Source organism: Protopterus annectens, chromosome 14.part0 (assembly GCF_019279795.1).
Source record: "Protopterus annectens isolate FY-2018-M chromosome 14.part0, PAN1.0, whole genome shotgun sequence".
NCBI lineage: Eukaryota > Metazoa > Chordata > Ceratodontiformes > Protopteridae > Protopterus > Protopterus annectens.
The window spans coordinates 902,033,442-902,060,509 of NC_056748.1; the positions used below are offsets into that span (position 1 = coordinate 902,033,442).

General features: G+C 42.1%; 1 protein-coding gene across 2 annotated transcripts in view; it reads left to right on the forward strand.

Moving 5' to 3' along the window:
• Positions 1-27,068, forward strand: part of PASK (PAS domain containing serine/threonine kinase) — a 1,620,160-nt gene that overhangs the window by 213,059 nt on the left and 1,380,033 nt on the right. For both annotated transcript variants that reach the window (XM_044056691.1, XM_044056692.1), the window contains exon 5: positions 24,872-25,012. In XM_044056691.1, the coding sequence (XP_043912626.1) occupies positions 24,872-25,012 (141 nt within the window). The remainder of the gene's footprint in view (positions 1-24,871; positions 25,013-27,068) is intronic.

Consider the following 27,068-nt stretch of genomic DNA (forward strand, 5'->3'; position numbering starts at 1 on the left):
CAGCAACTTTTGCTCTTAGGTTGCTTAACTACTTGGAATGTTTTACGAGACTTCAGAGGGATTCATAAAGGAACTTTCCCAGTCCCTCACTGGGACCATATCCTCCAAGGCAGAGAGAACTGTTTCTTTGCAGTTGGCTACCCTTCAGTCCATTTCAAACTCGTCCATGCAGCTTATCTCCTATGCAGCTGAAGGTACTTCATGGGTGTCGGGTTCAGACATTTCCATTAGAAGGCATGCCTGGATGCACTTGTGTGACTTGGCAGAACCTTTCAAATCTTCCTTCATCAGTGCTCCTTTTGACAGAAGTTCCTTATTTGTGCCCCAAAGTAAAAGACACACACTTTAAGTGTGAGCAAGAAGGAAAAATCCTGTCTGCTGCGGGTGTACATTTTTTTGATCCCTCAACAGACCTTTTTTAGGAACCCGCGAGGCAGACAGAAAATGTAGTTCAAAAAATCACAGGGTCCCTTCCAAGTTATGGATGGCACAGTAGTGCAGAAGTTAGCATTGTCCCGTCTTAGCAAGAGGTTCTCTACTTCAATTCTTGGCTGTGGTCCCTTCTCTGTGGAGTCTGCATGTTCTCCTTGTGTTCCTATGGGTTTCCTCCCACATTCCAAAGACATGCGTCTGGAGCATTTCTCCCTGGGCCTCCACTGAAAATGGACTCTATCATAGTTGGACTTTCCCGGTAAACAAACATTAAATAAATAAATAATATAAAGCTCCACATGGAGACAGTTTTCCCAGCGGCAGAGGGGGTCCTCTAATGGAAGATGCTGTCTCCGCAGCAGAGGTGGTCTGCATAACCAGGGATCTAGGGATACCTTCTCTGACAGATCCTATCAGTGCTTCTGAAAGGAGGCCAGCTGTCCATCACTGAAGGTAGTGGTGGGTCATTTATCCTTGCACCAGAGAGCCTGATTAGAAATTACAAAAGATTCATGGGTGCAGAGGGTAATATCCAGTGGTTATATAATACCATTTTCCTGTCTACATGATGTTGCACCCAGTCAGAGGTAAGCAGCAGTAATAGGTTCATAGATTGGTAATAGGCTATCCACCCTAGGGCCTACACAAGCCTAGCCATAACAATTCCCTGGCTATTTCTTCCCACACTATTTACTTCCCTGGAACCCTGTCTAGCAGGACGACTGACGTGATCCCCGGGGTGAATTTCCTTTCTCCCATCCAGTCGTCAAGATTCCTTTTAAAGAGGGCCAAAGAGGCACTCTGCTTGACATGTATGGACAATCTATTCCAGAGTCTGGGGAATCTCTGGCTCAGGAACCTATCCCTCCAGCATGTTTTGTTTATTCTGATGACAAGGTTTAGATCCTTGGAGTGTGTGTCTCTGAGGGATTGGGATTTCTTTAAGTGTAGCATGTCTAACAGCTCTGGGTTTGACATGGCCTTGTATGTTAAGCAGAGATCGCCTCTGAGTTGACGATATGTGACAGAGTATAGCTGGAGTTTTTTAAGGCGGTCAGCATAGGGCATCTGCTTTAAGCCTGTGATTCTTTTAGTGAGGTATTTCTGCAGCCTTTCCAGTTGTTGCAGATTCTTGAGAGTTGCATACCAAACTGGGTAATGGGTCTAATGAGGGATGAGTACAGTGGGACAATGACCTCCTTTTTTCTGGATGAAAAGCCCTTAGCGATGAGGTGTGCCACAAAGAAGGGATTTCCTGACTGTTGTGGCGATGTGGTTATCGAAGGTGAGACCACTGTACACCTGTGTCCCTAAGTCTCTTATCACACTTTCGGTGTTTAGTGTACTGCCACCTATATGGTAATTTACAGGTACATGTTTTTTCCCAAAGGGGATAACTATACATTTCTTGGCATTGAGCTTGAGACCATGGCTCTGGCATCAAGCGTCTGTTTCTGTAAGGCCCTTTTGTAGAGTATCCACATCATTTGAGGATTCAATAATGGCTCCCAGTTTGCAGTCATCTGCGAACTTTGTTAGCCAGAGTCCCTTAGTGTTGGCTTGTACTTCAGAGAAGTAGATGCCAAACAAGAGAAGTCCCAGGACTGAACCCTGAGGTACTCCACTTGTCACTTGTCTGGAGCTGGATTTGGAGTAGGCTACTTTTACAGTGTGGGTTCTATCAGTAAGCCAGTTAGCAACCCATTGAGTGACATAGAGATTAATGCCCAGCTTAGTAAGTTTATCTATGATTCCAGAGTGGTGGATGGTGTCAAAGGCCTTGGCAAGGTCTAGATAGGCTGTGTGAACCACCTTACCCTTGTTCATGGCTCTGGACACTGATTCAAAGAAGTCAGTCAGGTTCAGGAGACAAGATCGGCCCTTCACGAACCCAAACTGGGTGGGGTCCAGTGTTTGTAGGTTGCCAATGTCTTTGTTTATAAGTTCCATGATAATATGCTCCATGGCCTTGCAGATAAGGCTCGTCAGACTGATGGGACAATAGTTTCCGGGATCCAAAGTGGATTTCCCCTTGTGGAGTGGGATAACTATAGCTCTGCACCACTCAGTGGGCACGAAACCTGAGGTGAGGCTATGATTAAACATGACACTTAGGTGAAGTGCCAGTTCATATTGTAGTTCATGTAGTACACAGCCCGGGATGTCATCTGGTCCCATGGATGCTGTATTGGCTTAGGAGAGTACGTTTTTTACCTGTGTGGCCATTATTACCGGAATTTGGCACTCTTCCGGAATGGAGATGGGCCATTTAGGGGGTGAGAGGGGGGTGAATTGGCACTTAATCGATCTGCCAGGATATTGGCAATATCCTTGGGATCAGTATATTTAATGCCATTCTGTTTTAGCTCAGAGCAGATCTGAGCATTGCCATTTAGATTCTTGACATAGTTATAGAATGCCTTGTGGTTGTCTTTGGAATCTCTGGGAATTTTATTTTTGTAACTAGCTTTGGAGGATTTTATGAGGGATCTCAGTTTCTTACTGAGGCTGGTAAGGGAGTTTTTTGCATCCTGGGATTTTCCTTTTTTCTGCAACAGTTTCTTCCTTTTGTTGTAAATTTAGTTTATGACAGGGGACTACCAGATTGGCTTCCTTTTTTTGGATGAGAGAATCTTGGTTCTGTTTGGGATGGCACGATTCATGCATGAGTGGATGTGCTCGTACAGTGCCTTAATGTAGGATTCAGCCGTTGAACTTTCATTTCTGTCTGCATGGGTGTCATGAAGTTTGTCACTTCTGACTTGAGTAATGAAGTTGGCTTTGGAGAAGTTTTTTATGGAGGTTTCCTTACTGGGGGTGGGGGTGGGATGTGGATGTTAAGGGTGATTAGCTTATGGTCAGACCTGACTAACGAGGGGGTGACCATAGGTGTGGAGCATCGATTTCCCATGTTGGTAATGACCAGGTCTAGGGTATTGCAGCCCCTGGTGGGACTATTTATTAGTTGATTCAGGGCGTTGGAATTTATGAATTCCAAGAACCGTTGGGCAAAGTTGTTGGTACATGAGTAGTTTTCCCAGTTAATGGCAGGGTAGTTAAAAATCACCCAGTATTAGAGTGTTTGGTTCTATCTTAATATTTCCAGTATGTTTAGAAAGGTGTAGTGAGAATCCTGGGGCATGGTGGGGGATCTGTAGCAAGCTACAATTTGGATTGCAGTCTTACCTAGTGTTAGTTGCACCTGGAGAATTTCAGACACATTGTGTTGGGCAACTAGCCTTGTGGTGTGAATATCCTTGGTGAATATTGACACTCCTCCACCTTTTAGTATTTCGGTCCTGGTTTAGTGGCTGAAAAGTGTGGTAAGAGTTGTAGCCTGGTATTGCAGGGATGCTCTCAGGATCCCTGAACCAGGTCTCAGTTACTGCGCAGATATCGATGTTCTCCATTTTTAGGAGTGCCTCGAGAGAGTGCATTTTGAGGTTTAGACTTCTAGTATTGAGTAGCATTACCTTCAGATTTTGCATGCTTGTACCTGTTACGGTGGTGTTTTGTCTTTTGAACTTTACCTAAAAAAGGCACTATAGGGGTGTCAAGAGCCTTAGCCAGTAACCTGAATCCCAGGGGCGACAGGTGCAGACCATCTCTGGCAAAGCATCGCCGTCTGTCGATCATGTTGTCCCAGGCAGATAGATACTGGATCCCCTTTGAATGACACCAGAAGCTTAGCCAATTGTTGAAGTCAATCATTTTGTCCTTATATTGTGGTATCATTCTGGGCGAAGGCAAGATGCTACTCAGGGCTAGTGTCATACCTGCCTGGGCCACATGATCCAAGAGCTCTTCCATGTCTCTCTTCATATAGTTCAGGGAGGTACGTCTCAAGTCATTCACTCAAGCATGGACAATGACAGAGTCATATTTGTACTTGTTGTGGAATGACTTGAGTGCATGCGTTATGTGGCGGATCCTGGCAACCGACAGGCAGCTGACTGTAATTTTCTCCTTGTTCAACCTGGTGAGTGGGACATTAGTGTGCCAGACTATAGAGTCACCTATGACTAAAGTGTTGGGTATGTTGTCTTGCCTTAGGGGCTGTTGCTGGGTGGCACACTGGTATTGTGAGCTATGTGACACTGGTTGTGATTGGTGTTTGTTTGCTTTTCAGCTTCAGAGGTCCTTGTTGCTTGGGCAGGTTACATTTAAGGGCCTCTGCATATGTGTAATTAGTGTTGCTATATGCGGGTGTTGGTGGTGTGGGTTTAGAAGGGCTATGTTGCTTGAGGTTTAGTGTGGGTGTTAACCTTCTCCTCTTGACTGTCTAGCACAATCTTGGATGGAGAGAGCTTTGCTTCCGTTTTGCCTATGTAAGTGCATCTCTCACAGGTTTTAGTGTTGGGTGGTAGGAGGAGAGAGTTGTCTGTGTACATGAGGCAATTGCTGCTTTGCCCCAGTATGCCCAGATTCACCAGGTGGACAGGGGAAATCACCAGAAGCTGACCCTTGGACATGCCTGGTTTGATTCTTTTTTTTTTTCTTTTTTTTTTTTGTGAAGTACAGGAGCTGTTTTCTCTTACCTTAGCAAGGTACTTTGCAATTATAGGCTGTTTATTGCATACAATTAATTTCTTCTTATTAACAAGGAGAGTTGAGTGCTTGTATCAGAAAAAGGCTTCCTAGTGCTTTCCAGCAGGTATTAGAGCAAGTGCTAGTCACAGGGATGCTTAAAGGTAAGATGAAAAAAAATGCACACAGCAGTGTGCACTAGAGAAGTTAGATGGGAAAGTAGGTAACTTAAGTTTTACCTTTTTAAAAAGTTAAGGTTTAGTGGAGAGTTACTGTTTTTAAAACAGCAAGATGGATTGAAAGGGGTGGTCACTTTTGTATTCTGGTACTATGGAATACAGTAGGATGGCCAATAAATTTAAATAGTTGAATGGGAGGGATTTCAAAAATGATGATTTTGTGATTACTCACACAAGCCAGTGAAAGCAGAGAGGAAATGAGATATATGGTCAGATTAACATAAGAGGCAGGCAACTAGAAAGGCAGTGGTATTTAACAAGACAACTGTAACTGGGTGGGAGGGTGGGAAAAAATTTCCGCCCCATGACTCAGAAGAGACAGAGCTGTGGTCTCTTTTGAAGTTTTAATATGCAGTTAAAGCAGAATGCAAGTAAAATGCAAGGTAAAGAAAACAAACCACAGTATTCAAATTATAAAAAGGCAATAAAGTAATATAAAATACAACAAATAAAAGCAAACTAACCTTTCCTTAACAGCAAAGTGTAGCAGAGTCTGGAGGAGCCTTTCTGGTAAAGCTTTGAAATGTTTTATTTTACTTTATTTTACCCCTTAAATAGAAGGTTTAGTTCCTAGCTCAATAGAAATAAACATGCTGCTAAAAAAAGAACCATCTGGGAGACCCCCCCCCCCAATCAGAAAGAGTCTAATACATATTCAGGATTCTTTTTAGTGCCTAAGAAAGCAGGGGACTGGAGACCAGTTTTGGATCTCAGCAATTTAAGTCTGTCATTTCAGCACACGAAGTTCTGAATGGTCTTGGTTCAGTCCATTTTGCCTTTTCTGCACAGCACAATGACAACTGGATGTGCTTGATGGATCTTCAGGATGCGTACTATCACATAAAAATGAACAGACTGTCCAGGAGATAGCTATGCTTCTGGCTGGTAGCTAGTCATTACCAATTCAGAGCTCTACCCTTTGGTCTCACCACAGCCCCGAGGGTAGTATCAGCTCACTTGAGACTGCAAAGATTCCAGGTGTTTCCATATTTGAACAACTGGCTCATAACGTCTGTGACCAGGCATAATCTGATTCAAGTTTGAGACTACGTACTCCCATTATGCTGTTGTCTGTGAATTTCTATCATTTACAACAAATGTCATCTTGAACCAACACAGATATTGGAATTCATTGGTATCTTGCTCAATACAGTCACTCAAACAGCCTCCCTCCCTCTGTCCAAAGTTCAAGCTATACAGTTCCAGTTCAAAAAGATCATTCAAAGTTCTTCTCTTTCAGTTTGACTGATCCTCCTAACTTTAGGATCCATGTCAGCAGCAATCATTCTGGTACAGTTGGCAAGGTACCATATTAGGATTCTTCAGTGGTTACTTGTGACTCACTGCTCCATTCGCCATCAACCATCATATTCAGTCAAGTCAAAATAACACAAGCTTGCAAAAATTACCTTCTATGGTAGATACACTCCGGTCAAGCATGAGAAGGTTGTCCTTTGTTTTCTCCCAATCCAAGGCCATAGTGACCACGGATGCCTCCCAGATTGGGTGGGAGGGGCACTTCTTGGAAAATTCATTCCAAGGCGCATGGTCCCCCAAAGAGGCTAACACGCATGCCAATGTCCTGGGGCTGAGAGCTGTCCTCCTAGCATTGCAGGTCTTCCAAGGCTCTCTCCCCACCAGGTCTATTGCATTCCAGATAGACAGTATATCACTGGTGTGGTATATCAACAAGCAAGGGGGGACCAGATCTTACCCTCTTTTGTTGAGAAGCAATGTGAGTATAGCAATAGGCAATCTCATCCAGTCGTTTTCTGATAACAATGCATATTCTGGGGAAGTCCAATATTATTGCAGACAAGTTTAGCAGCTTTATTCTAATGCCTCATGAGTGGTCTCTTAACATGAAGGTGGTGGAGATGATTTTCCATCATTCAGGCCAACCATGCTGCGATCTCTTTTCGTATCCCCTCAAGAACAAGTGCATCAATGTCTTTGCCCTAATCCCCTCCCCTCCACTGGGGGGAGTCACCGAGGGATGTTCTGCTTAACAATTGACACTCCAGTCTCCTTTATGCCTATCGCCATTACCCCTCATCCCCAAATTCTTACAGAAAGCATCTCCATTCAAGAACACAGATATTCTCATTGCTCCTTACTGGCCTCGTCAGATCTGGTTTCCCTTCCTTTGGCCTCATCTTCTTCGTCCACCCTGGATTCTGAATCAAACTCCAGACCTACTGCCTCACTCACAGACATGACTCACCTAGACATTCTAGGCCTCAAGTTGACCACATGGTTTCTCCATTTCCATTGAGTGCTAGGCAGCTCAGGCTCTCCTCCTCTATCCATCACATTCTTTTGTCATCCCATAAACCTTCCGCCAAAAAACTTTACAAAAGTAAATGGAAAAGATTTGTTGTTTGAGCACATAAAAATAATTTAGACCATTTTCAACACCACTTCCTAAGGTTCTTGACTTTTTAGCTACAATTTTCAATGATGGTGCTAGATCTACTGTAAGAGTACAACTAGCTGCCATTTATAATTTTCATATAGGAGTAAATAATTCAACTTCAGCATTCTCCAAACTTTGCAAAGCTTTTCTCAGAGGAACTTTCCTACTTAGATCTCCATTAAAAGATCCTGCTTCTCTTAGGGATTTAAACATTGTTTTGCAGTATTTAATCCAACCCCATTTTGAACCATCAGCAAAGTGTGAACTAAAATTTTTGACCTGAAAAACTAGCTTTTTTTTTCTGTCTACTAAACTTCATTTGATTTTTCATAAGGATAGAGTATCTTTACATACCAGTCCTTCCTTTCTACCTAAGGTGGTGTCAGAATCCAGTGTTAATCAGGTTGTCAGCCTTCCAGTCTTCTTTCCAAATTTCCCAAATAAAGGAGAATATATGTTACACCTATTGGATGTTCACAAATATGTCTTTATCTTCACAGAACCAAACATTTGAGGAAATCAGAGCAATTATTTCATCTGATGTTGTCCTTTTCATTCTACCTCAACCCATGGGGGTTTGCATCCGATCCTCAGATCCAACTTTGCCACATACTTCAGACTTTGATTCCAACTCTTGAACTCCTCACTCTACCCATAATGCCTTAATCCATTCCCATTATCCCATATCTCGTTTGCTGACATCACAAACAGATGCAGGTTCCTCTGTCAAGCATTAAGAGTTTTTTCATGAGTTAATACAACTTTTTTCTCCTTAAAAGTTTATCTTTAGCTATTTTTTGCTGTATCTCCATCTTCCATCTTAGTCTGTCGCAGACATTAGGGCTTCCTACCATTTTCTAGATAGTAGTCTATTATTACCATACTTGGTATTTCTGCTTACCCATTTTACAAGGTATCCCTTTTAATTTGCCATTGTTTGTAATTAAACCCTTACTTTTAATTAAAAAATACTTATTTCCCTTATTGCTTAACTTTACTTTTTGTTCTGTTTGCTCTACCATTTTGAATAAACCGACAAAATTTAAGAAATGCACTTAAAATCTCAAAATTTGGATGCCCACGAGGAGTGTGTATATACTCCCTCAGAGCTAGACAGGTGGACGCCAGTTGTGCTATCTGCTCAACCTTCAATCCAAGGCCTCTGGCTGATTGGTCCAATAAGTTAATTTTGAAAGGCCTTCTTCCTGCTACATCTACTTCTGGGGTTCAAATCCTGTCCAAAACCACCAAATATGCTCTGTTGGAGCACAGAAAATGCTCCCAGCCAAAGTACCCAAAGTCTTTGTTGGAGCCACCTTTCAGGAGCTTAAAAACATCGGGTTTGACATTGTCACATCTGAAACCCTCTGATCCAAAGGCTTCGGATCTGAATGTAATATTCATCTGTGCTACCTACCTTCCTTGGATCCTAGGTCTTCGCATCCGAAGCCCTGCACCTCTTACAGACGTCTTACTCCAGAGTACATAATCAAGCCCAAATCACCCATTCTGTGATCTCTGTTGGTACACACCCCTAAAAAACCTTCTAGGCCACAATCCACTACTTCCCACAGGTCCTCCAAAAGCTTATTGGAAGCGGATGTGGATAGGATAATGTAAAAACTTCTCAGAGCTCAGATCCAGATGGGAGGTCTTACCAGCTCTGTCTCCTGTCTGATCCATGAGTCTTCCTGCGGCATCCAAACTATTTTATCTCCTTCTCCAATTCGTCCAGTTCTTCCGGAGCCTCATGATCCAAAAACCATGAGAGGTCTGCAGTCAGATCGAAGAAGATGTCTTCTTCAATGCAACAGTATTCATGACTAGCTCTGCTCTGATACTCTCAGATCAGAGTGGGTCCCAGAGCCAAAGTGTCAGTGTTGGGTCTGTGAGGCCGGGTTTGACTCAGATGTTGTCTGATCCATCCCTGTCCCTCAGAACTCCAACTCTGCATAGTGTGGGTCTGGTTCCATCCTCGAGACACGGATCCAAGAGTGTTCAGTATCTTCCTTCATGTGAAACTCTGGCTTTGGCTCGGCTGGTCAAGGCTTTTCCAGGTCAGTCTGCCTTTGAGATAGTGGAAAGGGCTTTTTCTGTCCCTGGAGAATTGCCTTCTCATTTTTTTGATTCATCACCTTTTCCTCATTGGCTGCGAGCTCTGAGTCAATCAGACCTACTCCACGGGGACAGCCAGTTCCAAAAAGTGTCCAGTAAGTTCCAGCAGAGGAACTTCTCTTTTCCAACACCTCCCTTGAACATCCCACAGAGGAGGTCCATCAGAAGAGAACATGCAAGTTGAGGCACATAGTCTTCCTGATACAGTCTGTCATGGAGGATTTGATGATGTGAGGTATTGACAGCTATGCCAGGAGAAGTAGGGCTATGAATGTGTGACACATGCCAGCATAGCTAGTTTTGTAAAGATTATATGTCATTTTTATATCAAACTGATTTGTACAGGTGCTTGTGTTGAAAATGTATTTGTAAAGCTGCTTTTGTTAAAAATGTACCAACTGTGGGCCCTGTTGGACAGAAAAGAAATACACCTGTATGTCAGACTTTATTGTAACTGTTGAAATTAATATATTGTAACAGAGGATACTGGAAGAGAAGAGGTTAATCTCAATCCACCTAACTGAAAAATAGTATGAAATTAAATTACCTGGTTTAGGCTGTAAAGATTTTGTTGCTGCTGCAATGAGAACTATAAGATACAATGTCTGTGAAAACAAGGACTAGAAATCCTACTGTAGGAGTCCTTAGGGGTGAACTAATTGCTACCCTGGAAGGGTGGAAGTTTTTGAAATGGTTTTATAGCTTCCAGATGCTATAACACATCTTAGCAAAGCTGTATCTGTGTGTATGGTAAAACATATATGCAAGATTCTGGCTTAGTTTCTAGTAAAGAGTTTAGTGTGAGAACTAGAAGTCAGGTGACCGGATGTATGTGATGTAATTCTGTAATACAGCACTGAAATGATGTATTAATGCTAGATGCGACAGAAGTCTCGGGCCAGTCTGCTTGTAAAAAACCTGATTAAGAAGGACCCCTCACCCACTTCACCTTGCTTTGCTCTAGTTAGTGAACTAGGGAGCAGTAATTCTTTAGATTAGTCAGGAAAATATAGTGAAATTAGTTAAGTATTCTTTTTCTGTGTATGTGTGAATTTTTCCATCAGTGTTATTTTAATATTTTCTGTGATTGAAACTCTGGTGTTTATTGTAAGTAGATGTTGAGTATTTTCATGTTAAATTATTATTTATTATTAAATATATTTAAACTTTTCATTGGGGCTGGTCTTTTAGAGAATATTTTAACCTTTGAGAGAACTTATATTTGTTTGTTGACACTGTGGCCATTCCTGAATGCCTTGCTGCATTGGTCAAGCACTGCCATTTGTATTAGTATTAATTTTACTCAGTATAATTGGGTACCCTGGTAAGTGCCTTAGAGTAGCTGTCTTCAGAGTTTTCTGGTGGCAGTATGTACCTTATAGTCTGGGCAATGGGGGCATAGCCGGTAAATCTGTGCCAACCTTTCCCAGGTGTATGTGTGTGCTAATCAAACCTCAGTGTGTGTGTGTCAGCTACTTGGAGCAGGGACACAGAGCACTGGTTTCATAGAGAGGGTGGTGGAGGACTTGGCTTGGAACACTCAGATGAGGACTCAACTCTACTGCTGTGGTCAGTGGGGTGTCTTATTTGGGGGCCTAGAGAGAGAGGGAGGAAAACCCAGCCCCAGGCGTGAGTGGGCTGCTTGTGTGCTGTTAAGGGAAATTGTGCTTGGTGCAGAGAGCTGCATCTGAAAGTACTGCGTGCGTCTGTTTCTGTTCCATGTGAACTTCCCTCACTGGTCTCCATGATAAAGTTTGAGGCTGCTTTTTTAACTGAACCAGAGGAGGGACTTCACAGAGGATGCTTATTTTGATGGAGAAGGGTCCCCTGGATCACCACTGGATAACAACTCCTTCAGAGACATTTTGGAGATCTTCAGACAAAATGGTAGCTGATCTTCTGAAACTCCTTGGAAGCTTTTAGTTTTGGCCTGTCTACATCTTTGGTTACCCCTCCCCCCCCTGCAGATGATCTCATTGATTTAGTTTCCTGGTGGGTTGGAAGGAGCCAGATACTGTCAAAACTATCTTGAAGAGACCCGACAAGTTCTTAGCCCCACAAAAAGACAGACTCCACTTGAGCAATAGAGTCCCAGTTAATGCTGTGATGTTGGTGGCAGCCACCAAGAAAGAACTAACAGAACACCGCTCTTGTGTCCATCCCGAAATAGGGAGTCTAGGGCATTGGACAAATTCAGAAAGTGAATTTTTACCTTGGTGACCTTTGCCTTGAGATCTCTTAAGTACCTGACACGTTTCACAACACTTCAAAGAGGTTTGACCAAAGAGCTTTAAAATAATCGCTCATAGTCCGTGTCTGCAGAGGATTTCAAAAGAACGTCCTCGCAGCTGGCCACTCTTCCTTTTTTTTTTTTTTTAATCCATCTCAAACGCTTCAATGAGGTTAATTTCTCACGCAGCTGAAGGCACCTCACAAGCAACTGGTTCAGGCATTGCACTAAGGAGACCTGTCTGGATATGGCTATGTGACTTTGTGAATCCCTTTTTAAGCAACCTCCATCAACTCCTCATTTGTTGTCATCATCCTTACTTGGGCCATCAGTAAAAGAAACACCTGCAGCGAATGAGAAGGAAAGACTCTGTTTGCATGGAAATCAAGATGTTCTTCATCTCACATTGCTGCAGTCCTTACACTTGGGTAGTCCGCTGTCCTTGGTCGGCCCGAAAATCAAAGTATAAGGCTGACGTCGGTCAAGGCGCATTTGACTGACATCAGGACGTCAGGGTACAAATGCGCATGACCGACGTCATATCCTCAGTCTTTTTTGCCGCATGGTTCGATGCAGAAGCAGCATTGCAAGTGCCGGTTGGCGTTCTGAGATTTTTCGATTTCGAAGTTTCAGACCGAGTCAAAGTTGGCTAAGTACCCCGTTGGGGAATATTTTAGTTTTTCTTGCCTCAGTGGTTTACGGATGTCAGAAAAAGTGAATAATTGCATTTCTTGTGGGAAACAGATACCGCATAGAGATTATCATACTTTGTGTATTCCTTGTTTAGGGCCTGAGCACGACGTTGTTGGGTGTCGCTCTTGTGCTAGATTCAATTAACGCACTATAAAGAGAAGGTTGGATTGTGCCAGGTTAGTCTTTGGGAAGCGGTGCAATTATAAAATGCCGTCGGATGCTCCGGCCCGCTTCTTCAAGAAGCGCAAGGACAAAGCAGTTAAGCCTAGGCTGGAAGAACCGTCTGTACCGGACGCGGTTCTTTAGAGGTGTCGGTGGAGCGGTGGTTCCACCGGAGATTTCTTTAAGTTCCCAGGAGAGACTTTCTTATTGCAGGATGTGGCCTCTCAGGAGGCAGGTCAGGCTGAAGGGGCTTCTCAGGTTACTTTACTCCCTCCCTTCCTAGGGTGGTTAGGCCTCTCCTTCTGTTGCCAAGGCTTCTCCCAGAGGCAGGCCAGGTTTAGCTTCAGTTGGTGTCACCCCTAGTTCTTCAGGAACTGTGCCCAAGAAGCATATGCTTAAAATGGCAGAAGATTTGATTACTTTGATTAGGGGTTCTTTGCCCCCTCCTGATAAGAGACCTAGGGTGGAGCCTGAGCCAGGGAGTTTTGAGCAGGCTTCGGATGTTTCAGAGTCTTCGGCTGAAGACTTGCAGGAGTATTCTCCTTATTCTGACTCTGATGTGGATGATTCTACTCCTTCTGCTTCTCCTCCTGCAGATTTTTCTTTTTCAGAAACTCTTCATTCTATGAGGGAGCATTTTAAGTGGGAAGGTCAGGACTTCTCTGATTCCAGGAAAAGGCTTAGGGAATTTTTGTTTTTACTCCAGCATAGGCCTTTGGCTATTCCTCCTGTTTTAGATGTGGTGGAAGATGTTTTTGCAGAGGCTTCTCTTAATCCTGATTCTTTGCCTCCTGCTCCTGTTAAACCGGATAGATATTACAGGGTGCCTGAAGCTCATAAGTATCTTTTTAAGAGTCCTAGGGCAGACACAGAAACTGTTAGTCAGGGGCCTAAAGGTGTTAAGGCTTCTGTTGTCAAGAATCCGGTTCCTTCAGACAAAGAGGCCAAGGCTTTGGATAGATGGGGAAAGAAAGTTTATACTTCTTCCACTCTAGCTATGCGGGCTTTGAATTGCCAGATTCACATGTTAAAATACCAAAACTATCTCCTTTCACAATTGAAGTCTAAGGTTGATGCTCTGGCGGAAGGTATTGATTGTAAAGAGTTGCAAGATTTAGTACATGTTTCTGAACAGGTGGGTAAGCATTCTTTGCAATGTGGTTTTGATGCTGTACAGGCCTCGTCTAGGGTGGCTGCCACTGGGTCAGTTCTTCAGGCACGCCTGGCTGAGGGATCAGAATTTATCTGACCATGTTAAAACAAGGATTTTAGATGCTCCTTTACAATCTGATGTGTTGTTTGGTTCTCCTGTTGAGACAGTTTTAAAGAAAATGGAAGACAAGGCTAAGTCTATGCAGACTGTTAAAGATTTTTTGCAGGTTCAGCCTTCAAAGTTTAGTAGAAATTGGCCTACTAAGGGGTGGATGTATCCTTCTTATGATTCCCAGTCTAGGGGTAGATCTAGACGTGGTAGGGGCAGAGCTCAGGGCTCTTTCAGGCCTAGAACAGGGAGTTCTCCTGCACAGTCTTCAGGTGAGGGCAGGGGTCAGTCCTTTCGTAAACAGACCCAATGACCTACCTTTTCAGCTGCCAGAGCCTTCTCGTCTGGCAGCACCTTTGGGAGGAAGGTTGGCACTTTTCAAAGAAAATTGGAGTTTTAATTACCCAAGACAGATGGGTATTGGATATCATACACCAGTTACAGGTTTTATTTCCATACCTTGCCTCCTTTCAAAGGCATGCCAGCGTTCCTCCACAAAGAATAGAGGCTCACAAGCAAATTTCTCTGTTACTCCAAATAGGGGCCATTCAGCCGGTCCCTATGCCAGAAGTGGGCCTAGGATTTTATTCTCGCCTGTTCCTAGTACCAAAGAAAGGGAACACGTGGAGACCAATTTTGGACTTATCTATCCTCAACACTTATCTGGACATTCCCAAGTTCAAAATGTTGACGTTACAGCAGCTTTTACCTCTGCTGGGCAAAGATCATTGGATGGTAACTTTAGATCTCAAGGAGGCTTATCTTCATGTTCCTATCAGACTGAGTTGCAGGAAGTATCTGAGCTGGGACTTCTCATTATCAGTTCTCTGCATTGCCCTTTGGCTTATGTACTGGCGCCAGAGTGTTCACGAAAGTTCTGGCTCCAGTGATAGCTTTCCTCAGGTTAAAAGGAATACAGATTTATCCCTATTTGGACGATTGCCTGATTCTGGCTCAAGGAAGGGACGAGCTTCTTCTTCATTTGGAGTATGTGATAGCAGTGCTAAGATGCCTGGGGTATTCTGTGAATGAAATAAAGTCCAGTCTAGTACCCTCTCAGGACATGTGCTTTCTGGGTGTGAGACTGAATACAGCATCCCAGATGGCCTTTTTGACCCCGGACAAACAAAAGAATCTTTCCCTTTACTTTCATCAGTTGTCTCATAAGTCCGGGCTGACTGCAAGGACAGTCCTTCAAGCCTTAGGGTTCATGGCATCTTGTATTCTGGTGCTTCCCAATGCCAAACTGCATATGAGGAAGCTACAGTGGTATCTCAAAAATGTATGGACACAGCACTGCCAGGATTTGGACACTGTCATTCAAATAATACCTTGCATTCAAAAGGAATTTTTGTGGTGGGCTCAGGAATGTCACCTAAACAAGGGACTCTCTGTGACCCGGCCAGAGGCGAGTCAGATTCTAACGACAGATGCCTCAGACAAAGCTTGGGGAGCTCATCTGAATGGAAAGTGGATACAAGACAAGTGGCCTGCCAGACTACAACATCTACATATCAACTTGAAAGAGATGTTAGCAGTCCAGTTTGCATTAATAGCTTTCAAGGATTTACTTCTTCCAGGGCAGGTGTTGATTCTAACAGACAACACAACTGTCATGTGGTACATCAACAAGCAAGGCGGAACACATTCTTATCCTCTATGCAGGCAAGCAATGATTTTGTGGGAGACTGCTCTCAGTTTACAGCTAAATCTTCAGGCAAGGTTTCTGCCGGGAGCACAGAACTCCTTAGCAGATGTGTTGAGCAGACAAATTATGGATCCCCACGAGTGGAAATTGGATCCTCATGTATTTCAGAAATTGACAGTGTCATGGGGAACTCCAGACATAGATCTGTTCGCTTCCCCACTAAACCACCAGCTGCCAAAGGTTTGCACAAAAAGGTTTCATCCCACAGCTTGGAGAGTGGATGCTCTTTCTTTCAATTGGAGCAATCTTCATGTGTATGCCTTTCCGCCTCTGCCTCTCCTCCCAAAGGTACTACTAAAGGCCAGACAAGACAAGCCAAGGATGATTTTGATAGCTCCAGATTGGCCTCGACAGCATTGGTACCCATTACTGAGGAGCCTGGTACGGAAGCCTCCATGGCCTTTGCCTTCAATTCCACACCTGTTGTCTCAGGAGGACAGTCATTTGCTCAATGTCAAGCTTCACTCTCTGCACCTAACAGCCTGGCATATTCTGTTGTGAACCATAGTGGGCCTCCACTTCCACAGCAAGTTTTGAATGTTATTTTGGAAGCTAGAAGGCCTAGTACAAGGAAAGTGTACGCAGAAAAATGGAAGAGATTTTCATTTTGGAGTGCAGCAAAGGATTTTGATGTTTCTGAGCCTAATTTAAGTGTGGCTCTTCAATATCTTACTGAGTTACTGGACAAAGGTTTGTCCTTCTCTTCTATTAAGGTTCATGCTGCAGCAATTTCGGCTCACTATGACTGTGACCCACCATTGTTTTCTCATCCTTTGTTCAAGCAATTTCTTAGAGGGGCAAAGAATATAAGACCCCCACGAAGAGCTCCTACTCCTGCTTGGGATCTCAATTTTGTGTTGGAGAAACTCACTCTACAACCTTTTGAGCCTGCAGCTACTGCTGAATTAAAGTTTTTATCATGGAAGACTGCTTTTTTGTTGGCTATTACCTCTGCAAGAAGGGTTTCTGAGTTGCAGGCCCTTATGGCAGTTGAGCCTTTCTTAATTTTCCATAAGGATAGGGTATCTTTACGTACTAATCCTTCCTTTATGCCTAAAGTGGTTTCTAGTGTGGCTTTAAACCAAACTATTCATTTGCCTACCTTTTATGCAAATCCCCAAAATAAAGGGGAAAAGATTTTGCACACTTTAGATGTACACAGGCAGTTGCGATATTATTTGGACAGAACTAAAGGGTTCAGGCAGTCTCAGCAGTTATTTGTTTCTTTTGCTTTGAGTTCTCAGGGCAAGCCTGTGTCAAAACAAACTATTTCTAAGTGGATTGGGTTTTGCATTGCTTTCTGTTATTCCCATCATGGCAAGGAAGTTCCAGCTGGGATTAGGCCTCATTCCACTAGGGCTACTGCCACTTGACAGCTTTTTTGAGAGGGGTGGCAACTAAGGATATTTTGGAGGCAGCTACTTGGAGTTCAGTGCATACTTTTTCCAGGCATTATCACCTGCCGCTTTACTCTAAATCCAGGGCTGGTTTTGCCACTGCTGTTTTGCAGGGCATTTTGGCAGCTCCTGCTTCCTTATAATTTGGCCATCCTCCCTTACCTCTGCTTTGGGATTCTACCCAAGTGTAAGGACTGCAGCAATGTGAGATGAAGAACATAGTACAGTTTTGTACCTACCATAAATGTAGATGTTCGAAGATCCACATTGCTGCAGTCCAATTTACCCTCCCTCCTTCCCCTCTGTAGTTAGAGGTGGTTGTGTGGGTTGGGTGATCAATTGGGTGTATATTGTATATTGTATATATTGTACATATTTTTAGTGCTAGGTTGGTTGGTTGTTGGTTTGCTGTCTTTTGGTTTTTGACCTTTATTTTTAGGGTCTTCTGACATCTGGGGCAAGAAAAGACTGAGCATATGACGTCGGTCATGCGCATTTGTACCCTGACGTCCTGATGTCAGTCAAATGCGCCTTGACCGACGTCAGCCTTATACTTGGGTAGTCCGCTGTCCTCGGTCGGCCCGAATATCAAAGTGTAAGGACTGCAGCAATGTGGATCTTCGAACATCTACATTTATGGTAGGTACAAAACTGTACTTTTTCTACCCCTCGGCAGACCTTTGCCAGGAATCCGAGAGGTGGTAAAAAAAAATATGGTTCTGAAAATCTCAGGGACCTTTCCAATATCTGTGCATGGACAATTCCTATGGAAGCAGAGGAGGAAATTCTAATGGGAGACATCACCCTAGAGGCAGAGGTGGCCTGCAGAAAGGGGGGTTTCTTGGATTCCTTGGATTCCTTTCCAGACATACCTTTCCAGAATTCCTGAAATGCTGCCTGAGTGTCCAACTTTGGAGGTAGTTGAGACAATTATCACTGCGCCCTGACTCCTGGGCAAACATAACAGAAAATTCCTGGGTGCTAAAAAAATCATATCCAGAGGTTATTTCATTCAATTTTTCCAAATTCCTTTTCATAAAAGGAAGAAACTTTCCAACATTCCATACAGTCAGAGTAAAGATACAGCTCAAGAAGTTCAAAAGCTGTTAGAAAACGGAGTCATCCAAGGGGTCCTACCAGACCAAATAGGATTCGGGCCTTACACGTGCTTTTTTTTAGTGCCCAAGAAGACGGGACCTCAGACCAGTTTTGGATCTAAGTAAATTGAATCAGTATTTGAAGAATTCAAAGTTCCGAATGGTCATGGTACAGTTCATCCTGTCAGTTCTTCACAAGAACAATTGGGATGTGCTCAACAGATCTTCAGGATGCACCCTATCACATCAGAATAGATAGGCACTCCTGAAGACACTTCAGCTGGGAGCCAGTCACTACCAATTCAAAGCCCTTTTGGACTTGCCACAGATCTCAAGGTGTTTTACCAAATGCATGGCAGTGGTGGCTACTCATCTGACACTCGGAGGATTCCGAGTGTTTCTATATCTGGCTGACTGGCTCCTCGCTGCCCCTCCAGACATCTTCTTCTACATTCCAGAAACTATTTGCTCCAGATCTGTCAGTTACTGGGAATAACAGTAAATTATGTCAAATAAAACTTAACACCAGTCCAGAGCCTGGAGTGTATTGGTAGACCTCTGGATACAACAACACAGGTAGCCATCTCCTCCAGTAAGATCAGTCCTTCAAGCACTAGGATCCATGGCAGCAGCCATCGTATTGTTTCCCTTGGCACATCTCTTTATGCATTCCCTTCAAGGGACTCTAGCTGCTGTATGGTCTGTCCTTTGTTAATCCCTAGCCTTTTCAGTTAAACTTACTCCAATTTGCAAGCAACACATTAACTGGTGGATTCAATCGGATGGCATTCATCTAGGCTGACCTTTTGTTTTACCACCTCCAATGGCCGCAGTGACCACAGACACTTCCAAACTGGGGTGGGGGGGACGTTTCCTGGGAAGGACAGTCCAAGGCATGTGGTCCCCCCAAGAGACCAATCTGAATATCAGTGTACTACAGATGAGAGCAGTTTTACTCATGTTGCAGGCATTTCACAATGCCCTTCCTCTAGGAATTATTGCAATTCAGACTGACAACATATCTGATGTCTTGTACATTAATAAACAAGGAGGAACACGATCTTATCCCCTCTGCAGAGAGGCTGTGAGAGTGTGGGAATAGGCAATCTCCTCAGACCATTTTGTAGTTGCAATGCACATTCTGGGGAAAACCAGCTTGTTAGAGAACAAATTAAGCAGATCTATCTTGATGCCTCAGGAGTGGTCTCTCAATCAGTCTATGGCAGACAGGGTTTTCCATCATTGGGGCCAACCTTATTGCGACCTGTTTGCGTCTTCCCACAACAAGTGCAGCAGGTACTTGGTTCTTATCCCCTCTCAGGGGGAGTCACCAAGAGATGTACTAACCCACGTTTGGCCTTCAGGTCTTCTTTATGCTTATCCCCCTCTTCCTTTGATTCCTAAATACCTGCAGAAAGCAAGTTGGCTGAAGAGCATAGTCATCCTCATTGCCCCCTTCTGGACTTGACAGGTGTGGTTCCCCTTTCTGTGGTGTCACCTTGTTATCCTCTGTGGATACTGGAGCCATCTCTGGATCTCCTCTCACACCCATTAGGGTTCCAGCATCCCAATATCCAGGCCCTCAAACTAACTTCATGGTTTCTCCACTTCCAGTAATGGTTAGACAACCCATATTTTCGTCCCCTATATGTAACATTATTTTAGTTTCACAAAATGACTATACTAAGAAAGTTTACAAGAGCAAATGGAAAAGATTTTGCCTTTGGGCTTTGAATAATTAACTTGGCCACATCTCTGCTGCAGTTTCTGCAGTACTTGAATTTTTAGCAATCCCTTTTTAACGAAGGGGCTAGTTTCTGTATGATTAAGCTACAGTTAGCAGCTATCTCTAATTTTCACACAGGAGACCGAAATTATTCCTTGACTTCATCAAATTATGCAGAGCATTTCTAAATGGCATTTTTCTTGTCAGACCAGCAATGAAGGATCCTGGGATCTGACAATTGTGCTTTAAGGTCTAACTCAGAAACCTTTTGAACCTTCAGCTAAACCTGATTTAAAATTCCTGTCATAGAAAATGGGTTTCTTAGTAGCCATTACTTCTGCAGAGAGGATACTTGGACTCCAGGATCTTTCTTCAAAGACCCCTTAAATAATTTTCCATAAAGATAGGGTTACTTTACAGACAAACCCTTCCTTTTTACTTGAAGTAGCCTCTGAAAACAACACTAATCAATCTATTTTTTTACCAGTGTTCTTCCCAAATTTTTCGAATAAAGGAGAGTATATGCTTCATCTCTTTCATGTACACAGACAATTACGCTTTTATCTTCACAGAACAAAACAAATCAGAAAATCAGATCAACTAGTTGTCTCCTTTTCACCAAAAAGTCTAGGGTGCCCTGTTTCTAAAGTCACTTTAGCCAAATTGATTACAGACTATATTTTTTAATATGTTCTTAACAAGGCATGGCCTTACCTAAACCACCCAAGGCTCATTCAACAAGATCCATAGCTGCTTCATCTGCTTTTTATATCAAGAACATCTATTGATGATATTTGCACTGCAGCCAAGTGGTCCAATGCTCATACCTTTGTTACTCATTACAAATTGGATATTATTTCTAGAAACAGAGCTGCCTTTGGTTTGGTGGTACTCTGGAATATCCTTCCATGAGGGCCACCCAAGATTAACATAGCTGAGGACTCTTATCTCATGGGCTGAGGAAGAATGAATAGGACAACTTCAGATTTAAAAGTTATGTACTCACCATAACTAGGCATCTATGTTGTCCATTTCCATTCTTCCTAAACTTCCCTCCAATCCTTCACCCATCCTTTAGTCTCTGAAAACACGTCTAGGACTATGTTTTGGAATCTACAGTTCTGGGTTTGAGCCCTTCCTTTCTCTATCAGCCTCTCCTGTTTTTGTCAAGCTATATGGGCTTAATGGCAACAAACTCCATCTGAGGCAATGGGGATGGACTAAGGCATTATGGGTAGATGAGGAGCTTGAGAGTTGGATCCGAAGTCTGGAATATGTGGCCAATCTGGATCCGAGGATTGGATCTAAACCCCCATGGGTTGAGAAAGAATGAAAATGGACAACAAATGCCTAGTTATGGTGAGGGCATAACTTTTAATTTCCTTTTTGGAATAAAAATTAGACAAACCAATTTCTAAAGCAACTTTAGCCAAATGGTTGACTGATTTGTATTAATTTTGTATACAAAAAGTGGGTTTGCCTTTACCAAAACCATCAAAAGCCCATTCCACTAGATCAATAGCAACCTCTTCAGCCTTTTTGTCTAGCACCTCCTTGGATGATATTTGTACGTCTGCAACTTGGGCAAATCCTCATGCCATTATTGCTCATTATGAATTGGATCTGGTCTCTAGAGGAAGAGCAGCCTTTGGCTCAGCTGTTCTTAGGAATATCCTTCCTTAGAGTCCTCCCAGGATTTACGAGGTTGGGGACTGTGTCCCAACAGTTGAGAAATAAATGAAAATGACAACATCAGATAAAAAAGTTACGTGCTCACCATACCGTTACATCTGTGCTGTCCATTTTCATTCTTCCTCAACTTCCCTACCACTAACCACCCCCCGACTCTTGGAAATATTGAAAAATGCTGGAGGAACTACTCTTCCTTTGTTTGAGTCCCATATTCTGTTCTTTGTCATTTCCTACTGCTTTGCAGATATAAGGGGACGCAAACAAAATCTAAGGTTTGTTAGGTGACTAAGGCATTATGGGTAATGGGAAGAGCTCAAGAGTTTTAGTTTTCCACGAGGTGGAAGAATCAGCTGAATTGGATCTGAACCCTCAGTTGAGGGAGAATGAAAATGGACAACACAAATGGAAGATTATGGTGAGTACTTAACTCTTTTTTTATACTCCCTTTATTTGTCTAGTTCATTGTATAAATCAGTTAGGACTCTTCCAGTCGCATGTATTCTGTGCCGAAATGCATATTCAGATTTGATTTATTTAAAGAGTTTACTCCTTCTGAGGAAACCATTTACTAGTACTCTCTTGACTTTCCAGACAAGTGTAGCTCTCATTTGAATCATTCACTACTTGTTTCCAGTTACCATAACTAAAATTCTTAATGACCAGGCATGCAAAATCTAATTTTGCGACATCATCAGTTGCAGTGTTGCTAAAGATGAATACTGTAGTTGTTAATGGTCTTGCATACCATTTCAAGCATCTACCTTTAAGATGTAAAGGATGTATTTCTTTTCCCATTCACACTGCTAATCTTTTTATTGTTTATAACACCAACTGACACTACCTTAAATCCACTCTAGAGATTTAATAAAAATGCATCTGGTTGAATTTGAGAGCTTCTTATTTCAGTATTACTTCTAACTTGTAAAGTAATTTTACAAGCTTTTACATTTGAAGCAGATACAGTGTACTTCGATTTGCCTATTATATTAAGTTTTTGTTTCTCATATTTATTCTTGTACCTTATCATATTGACTATCATTTTGTAAATAGTGGTGAAAAAAGTGTACTGTTCCATTAAAACTGATTGATATAGCATTTAAGTACCATATACATTTTCTTTCGGCTTATTAACCACATACCAGTATAGCACACACTACCACCATATTCAGTAACATTCCAGTAATTTACAAAATAGCTTTTGTTACATGATTTAACAACTAGTGTAATAATACAAATATTTCTGTATTTTTTTATCCTTAGAAACTATGAATTGTATTTTGAATTTTTCTTTATATATTGTACTTTATTGAAGCTTTTCTCCCCGGGCCTCCGCTGAAAATGGACCTGTATCCAGTTGGACTTTCCTGGTAATCAAATGTAAAATAAAATAAATAAGAACAGTTCATATAGCCATTCCTAATTCATAAATACAAAAGTTTAAAAAAATATAAATCTCAATATGAGAGAGATAAATGCAAATCACACATGAAGGACAGAATCAGGCCCTTAAAAAATGTTTAAAAACCTCAAGTAACAGATTACTGAAAAAGGAGGTAGATTTTCACACATAAAAAAGAAAAAGTTCTCCTTGAGCTCAGAAGAAAGGAAACCCCTTCAGAGGCTCCCACTACATGGTTTTTCACAGCCTTTCAGAAAGATGGTCGAAAAGTTGACCAATGACAATCTTAGGCTCTAAACAATTTCCGAGTCCTTTCACTTAGTCTGATAGCAACCTACCTTCAATATCAAGGAGGCTCATACCTCTGGAAATGTCCTTCAGCACTGTTCTGAGTGCCTCGGTGTATTGATGGTTCAGACATCAATCCCATTGGAGCTTATGTGATGCTATCACAGCCTAAATGAAAGTCAGCACCAGGAGCCAGTAGCTTCTCTGCTCCCTTTGTGGATCCCAGCTTTAGCGTGCTGTAACTTCACAGAGGAGTATTTTCCCCTTTCCATACAACATCTGGTTCAGGGTCGCAGTCTGCACATGGAGCACCTTTCTCAGGCTGTCTTCAAACTGGTGAAAGTATGCTGATGGTTATTCAGGCTTCACGACTAGCTCCAAATTATCAGTGCCTTCAATGATGGCAGATGGTAAGAGGAACATATACCTGTCCTCACCATCTTAACATGATGAAGACTATCACTTTGTTCCCTTCTTTGCTTTCTTCTCATGAAGAAAGCTGTTTCTGTATGAAGCAGATTTTTTTCTTTATTTCCTCTGACTCTGATCATGGTGATGAAGACCCTCTGTTATGATGTTCTTTCCCAGAAGTGATTGCCTTTGGGGGAAAACTGTTAATTTCATGGAAAAGTTTTTGACTGAGGTAGTGAACATAATTCCTCCTCTAAAAAGAGGTGGAGCCAGGTACTATGTTTACAGGATCAAATGTTGGTTTATCATCATTAAAAGTTTTGGGATCATTTATAAACACCACTGTCTAAAAGAAAAACATTTTAGGCCCCACTTCCTAAAAAAGTCAGGCAGGCTATTTAGGGGTTGTGTAGAGTAGGATAATCTATGTACCAACTTTTAAAGCAGAAATGTTATCCATCTGTTTGAATCCAGAACAGTGCCAGGAGGGGGGATGCTAAATTTAACAATGAGTAAGCCACAGCAAATTTAGGAGCATCTCACTGGTCTTTCCAGGGTTTGCTCTGGCCCATATATGAAAAAAAAATGCCCCATGTATTATGATAGCCTCCTCTCTCTGATACTATTTTTCGTTCTTCTGTCTAGTAATTGGCAAACTACTTTTCATCCTGTCACCCTAAAATAGTGATGTTGAAAAGCTAGTCCCCACTGAACATATGGGACTCCTCCCCATCTCCACAGGTGATACAAGATAAAGGTTATCAGCAGGGGAATGCAAAGGTCATTGGGTTGGTTTCATCACCTGAGGAGTTCACTGAAAGCAGTGTAAAATAAGTCTGAGATATGTTTGCTCTAAGTAAGATCATAGCCAGTAATTATCTTTGTAAAAGATTTAATCACGTGACAAAAGTACATTCATATTAACATTATTTATTTATAATTTTGAGCCAAGTTTACAGCCGGCAGAAATAATTTAAATAGCAAAAGAAGTAAAAGGTTTTATTATTAGACTTAATAAAGACTATAACTGCTTCAACCATGTAAATGTAACTCCATGTTTGCACTGCTTATATTTCAGGTGGACATTGTTAACAAGAATGGAGGTCTAGTCCCAGTGTCAGTCTGGATGAAGAGGATGAACAATAAAAGTGGACAATGCTGTGTTGTTGTCATGGATCCAGTAGAGAAAGTTACAGCTTCTTTCACCTTTACAGATGATGTAAGTGTGCTTTAAACTTGTCATTTACCCTGTGTTTATTTTGTTGCTTGAGTATAGCTGTATGTACGTATAACTTGTATCTACTTGATTTCCTACCAGCAGTGTAATCTTCCATCTGCTAAGCTATTCTGGTTAAGAAACAAGAAGAATATCTGGCTGTTCAGTGCAGAAAGACAGAGCTCTTAATGTGCCCTGGCCAATCTAACTTCATTTAGTGACCCAGGTGCCAGAGGAGGTGACTGGGAAACTGTGGCACTGAATAGTCAGCACTCTGTAAAACACCCACAGTAGGAGTGCCCTTTGGGAAAGACCCAAGAGGTGAGCTCAATATTCACAGGGAATCTGGGGTATGAGCTTATCTAAAAATGCTTCTCTTCCCCTAGCTGAGCATCATGGCTATGAGGAGGTGCGCATCCCTCCCAGCAGTGGCATAAAAAGACATTAATCTATACTTGTCAGCTAACAGTGAAGTGGTTTAGAATCATCACAGAATCTTCAAGCGTCCTGTAGGATCTCATGTGTACCATGCCCTCCCCACTTCCTTCTGGTAATCACCATTTGAAGAAAGAAGGACTAAATGGGCATATCAGGCATGAGCAAAAAAACAAATGAAGGTGTGTTGGTGCTCAATAGACCAAAACCACAGAAAGAGTGCACCAAAAGGACCATGGAAACTCCTTTTAATGAATAAAAGCAAATAAAAGACCAGTATACAGTCCAAATACACAATGGTTCATGTTGAGCGCTTTCATCAATGAATTGACTTCAGTCAGAACAAACTGAACCTCATCCCTAGAACATTTAAATACTCTTTCTTAACAAGCAGTCAGTCAGTATTCCTAAGGAATGATCCGCTCACATCCACTTTTTAAAGAAACATGAACCCATTCAACCATAATGAACAAACACTTGATAAAATCAGTGCACCGATTTAAAATATTTTCTTACATAATATTAAACTCAAAAAAAAAAAAAAACCTTTGTCTGCATCAAATAAGCACTTTCCTTACTGTTTCACCCTCTTTATACACATAAGTAAAATATTAAAACATTTTCCATGTAAAAGACTTGATTTGTAAATTCAAATATATTATGTTATCTTATTAGCTTTTTCCTTGAGTGCTGAGTAAATACATAAATGATCATTGAGACCTGGAGAGAAATTAGCAGCTAACCTAAGCTGCCACATAAGTTCTCTCTTGCTCAAGAGGTTCTTCCAGTCACCCCCCCTCACATCAATGTTGACCGTATCTGTTATTCCAAATTTAATACCTGTGTATCCTCCACAGTTTACACTGTGTCTGTAAAGAGCATTAGTCTCCTTTTTATTTATTATTTCCTAAAAATGTTCGTAGATTCTGCATTTTAAAGCCCTCTCGGTTTTTCCAATGTAAAACCCTGGGCAGGTGTTGCAAAGTGCAATATACACTATCCTGTTCATGTAGCATTTGCCTTTTCTAAAGTGCAGAACACTATTTAAACTGTTTTTCAGTGTTAAGGAAGGAACCTGCAATATGTATCCACATAGAGAACATCGGCCACATGGCTTAGTACTTTCCTCAATGTGGCCCTGCCCCACTAGGTGATTTTCCAAGTTTACGTTAATATGTTTACCCAATTTTGTGGAAAATATGGGTTTTTCACCCACCTTCGTATATATTTCGCTATTTGTTTTAAATATTCCCCAGTTTTCATATAGAATATGTTTAATCCTATTGGAAAATGGACTATGTTGAATAATAAATGCCTTACTGTAGTTGTTCACCTGCATACCAGAGGTAGTATCGGGTCCAAGTTCTCTACAACCATTGTCTGCCTCACCCTTAAAATGTTCTTCACTGGATCGTGTTCTGGTGTCACCACAACTCAAAAGGGGTTTATGTTTCTTTCCTCGTTCATCAGAAATTTCTTTAATAATGAGTTCAATAAAATAGGATGGATATCCTCTTTCGAGGAACATGTTCCTCACCAGTTCTAACCCTAAACTATGTCTTCCCTTTCCGAAGTCATCCTGGCTACTCTAATTGCCTGACCTTTCACTATGCTTTTTTCTGTT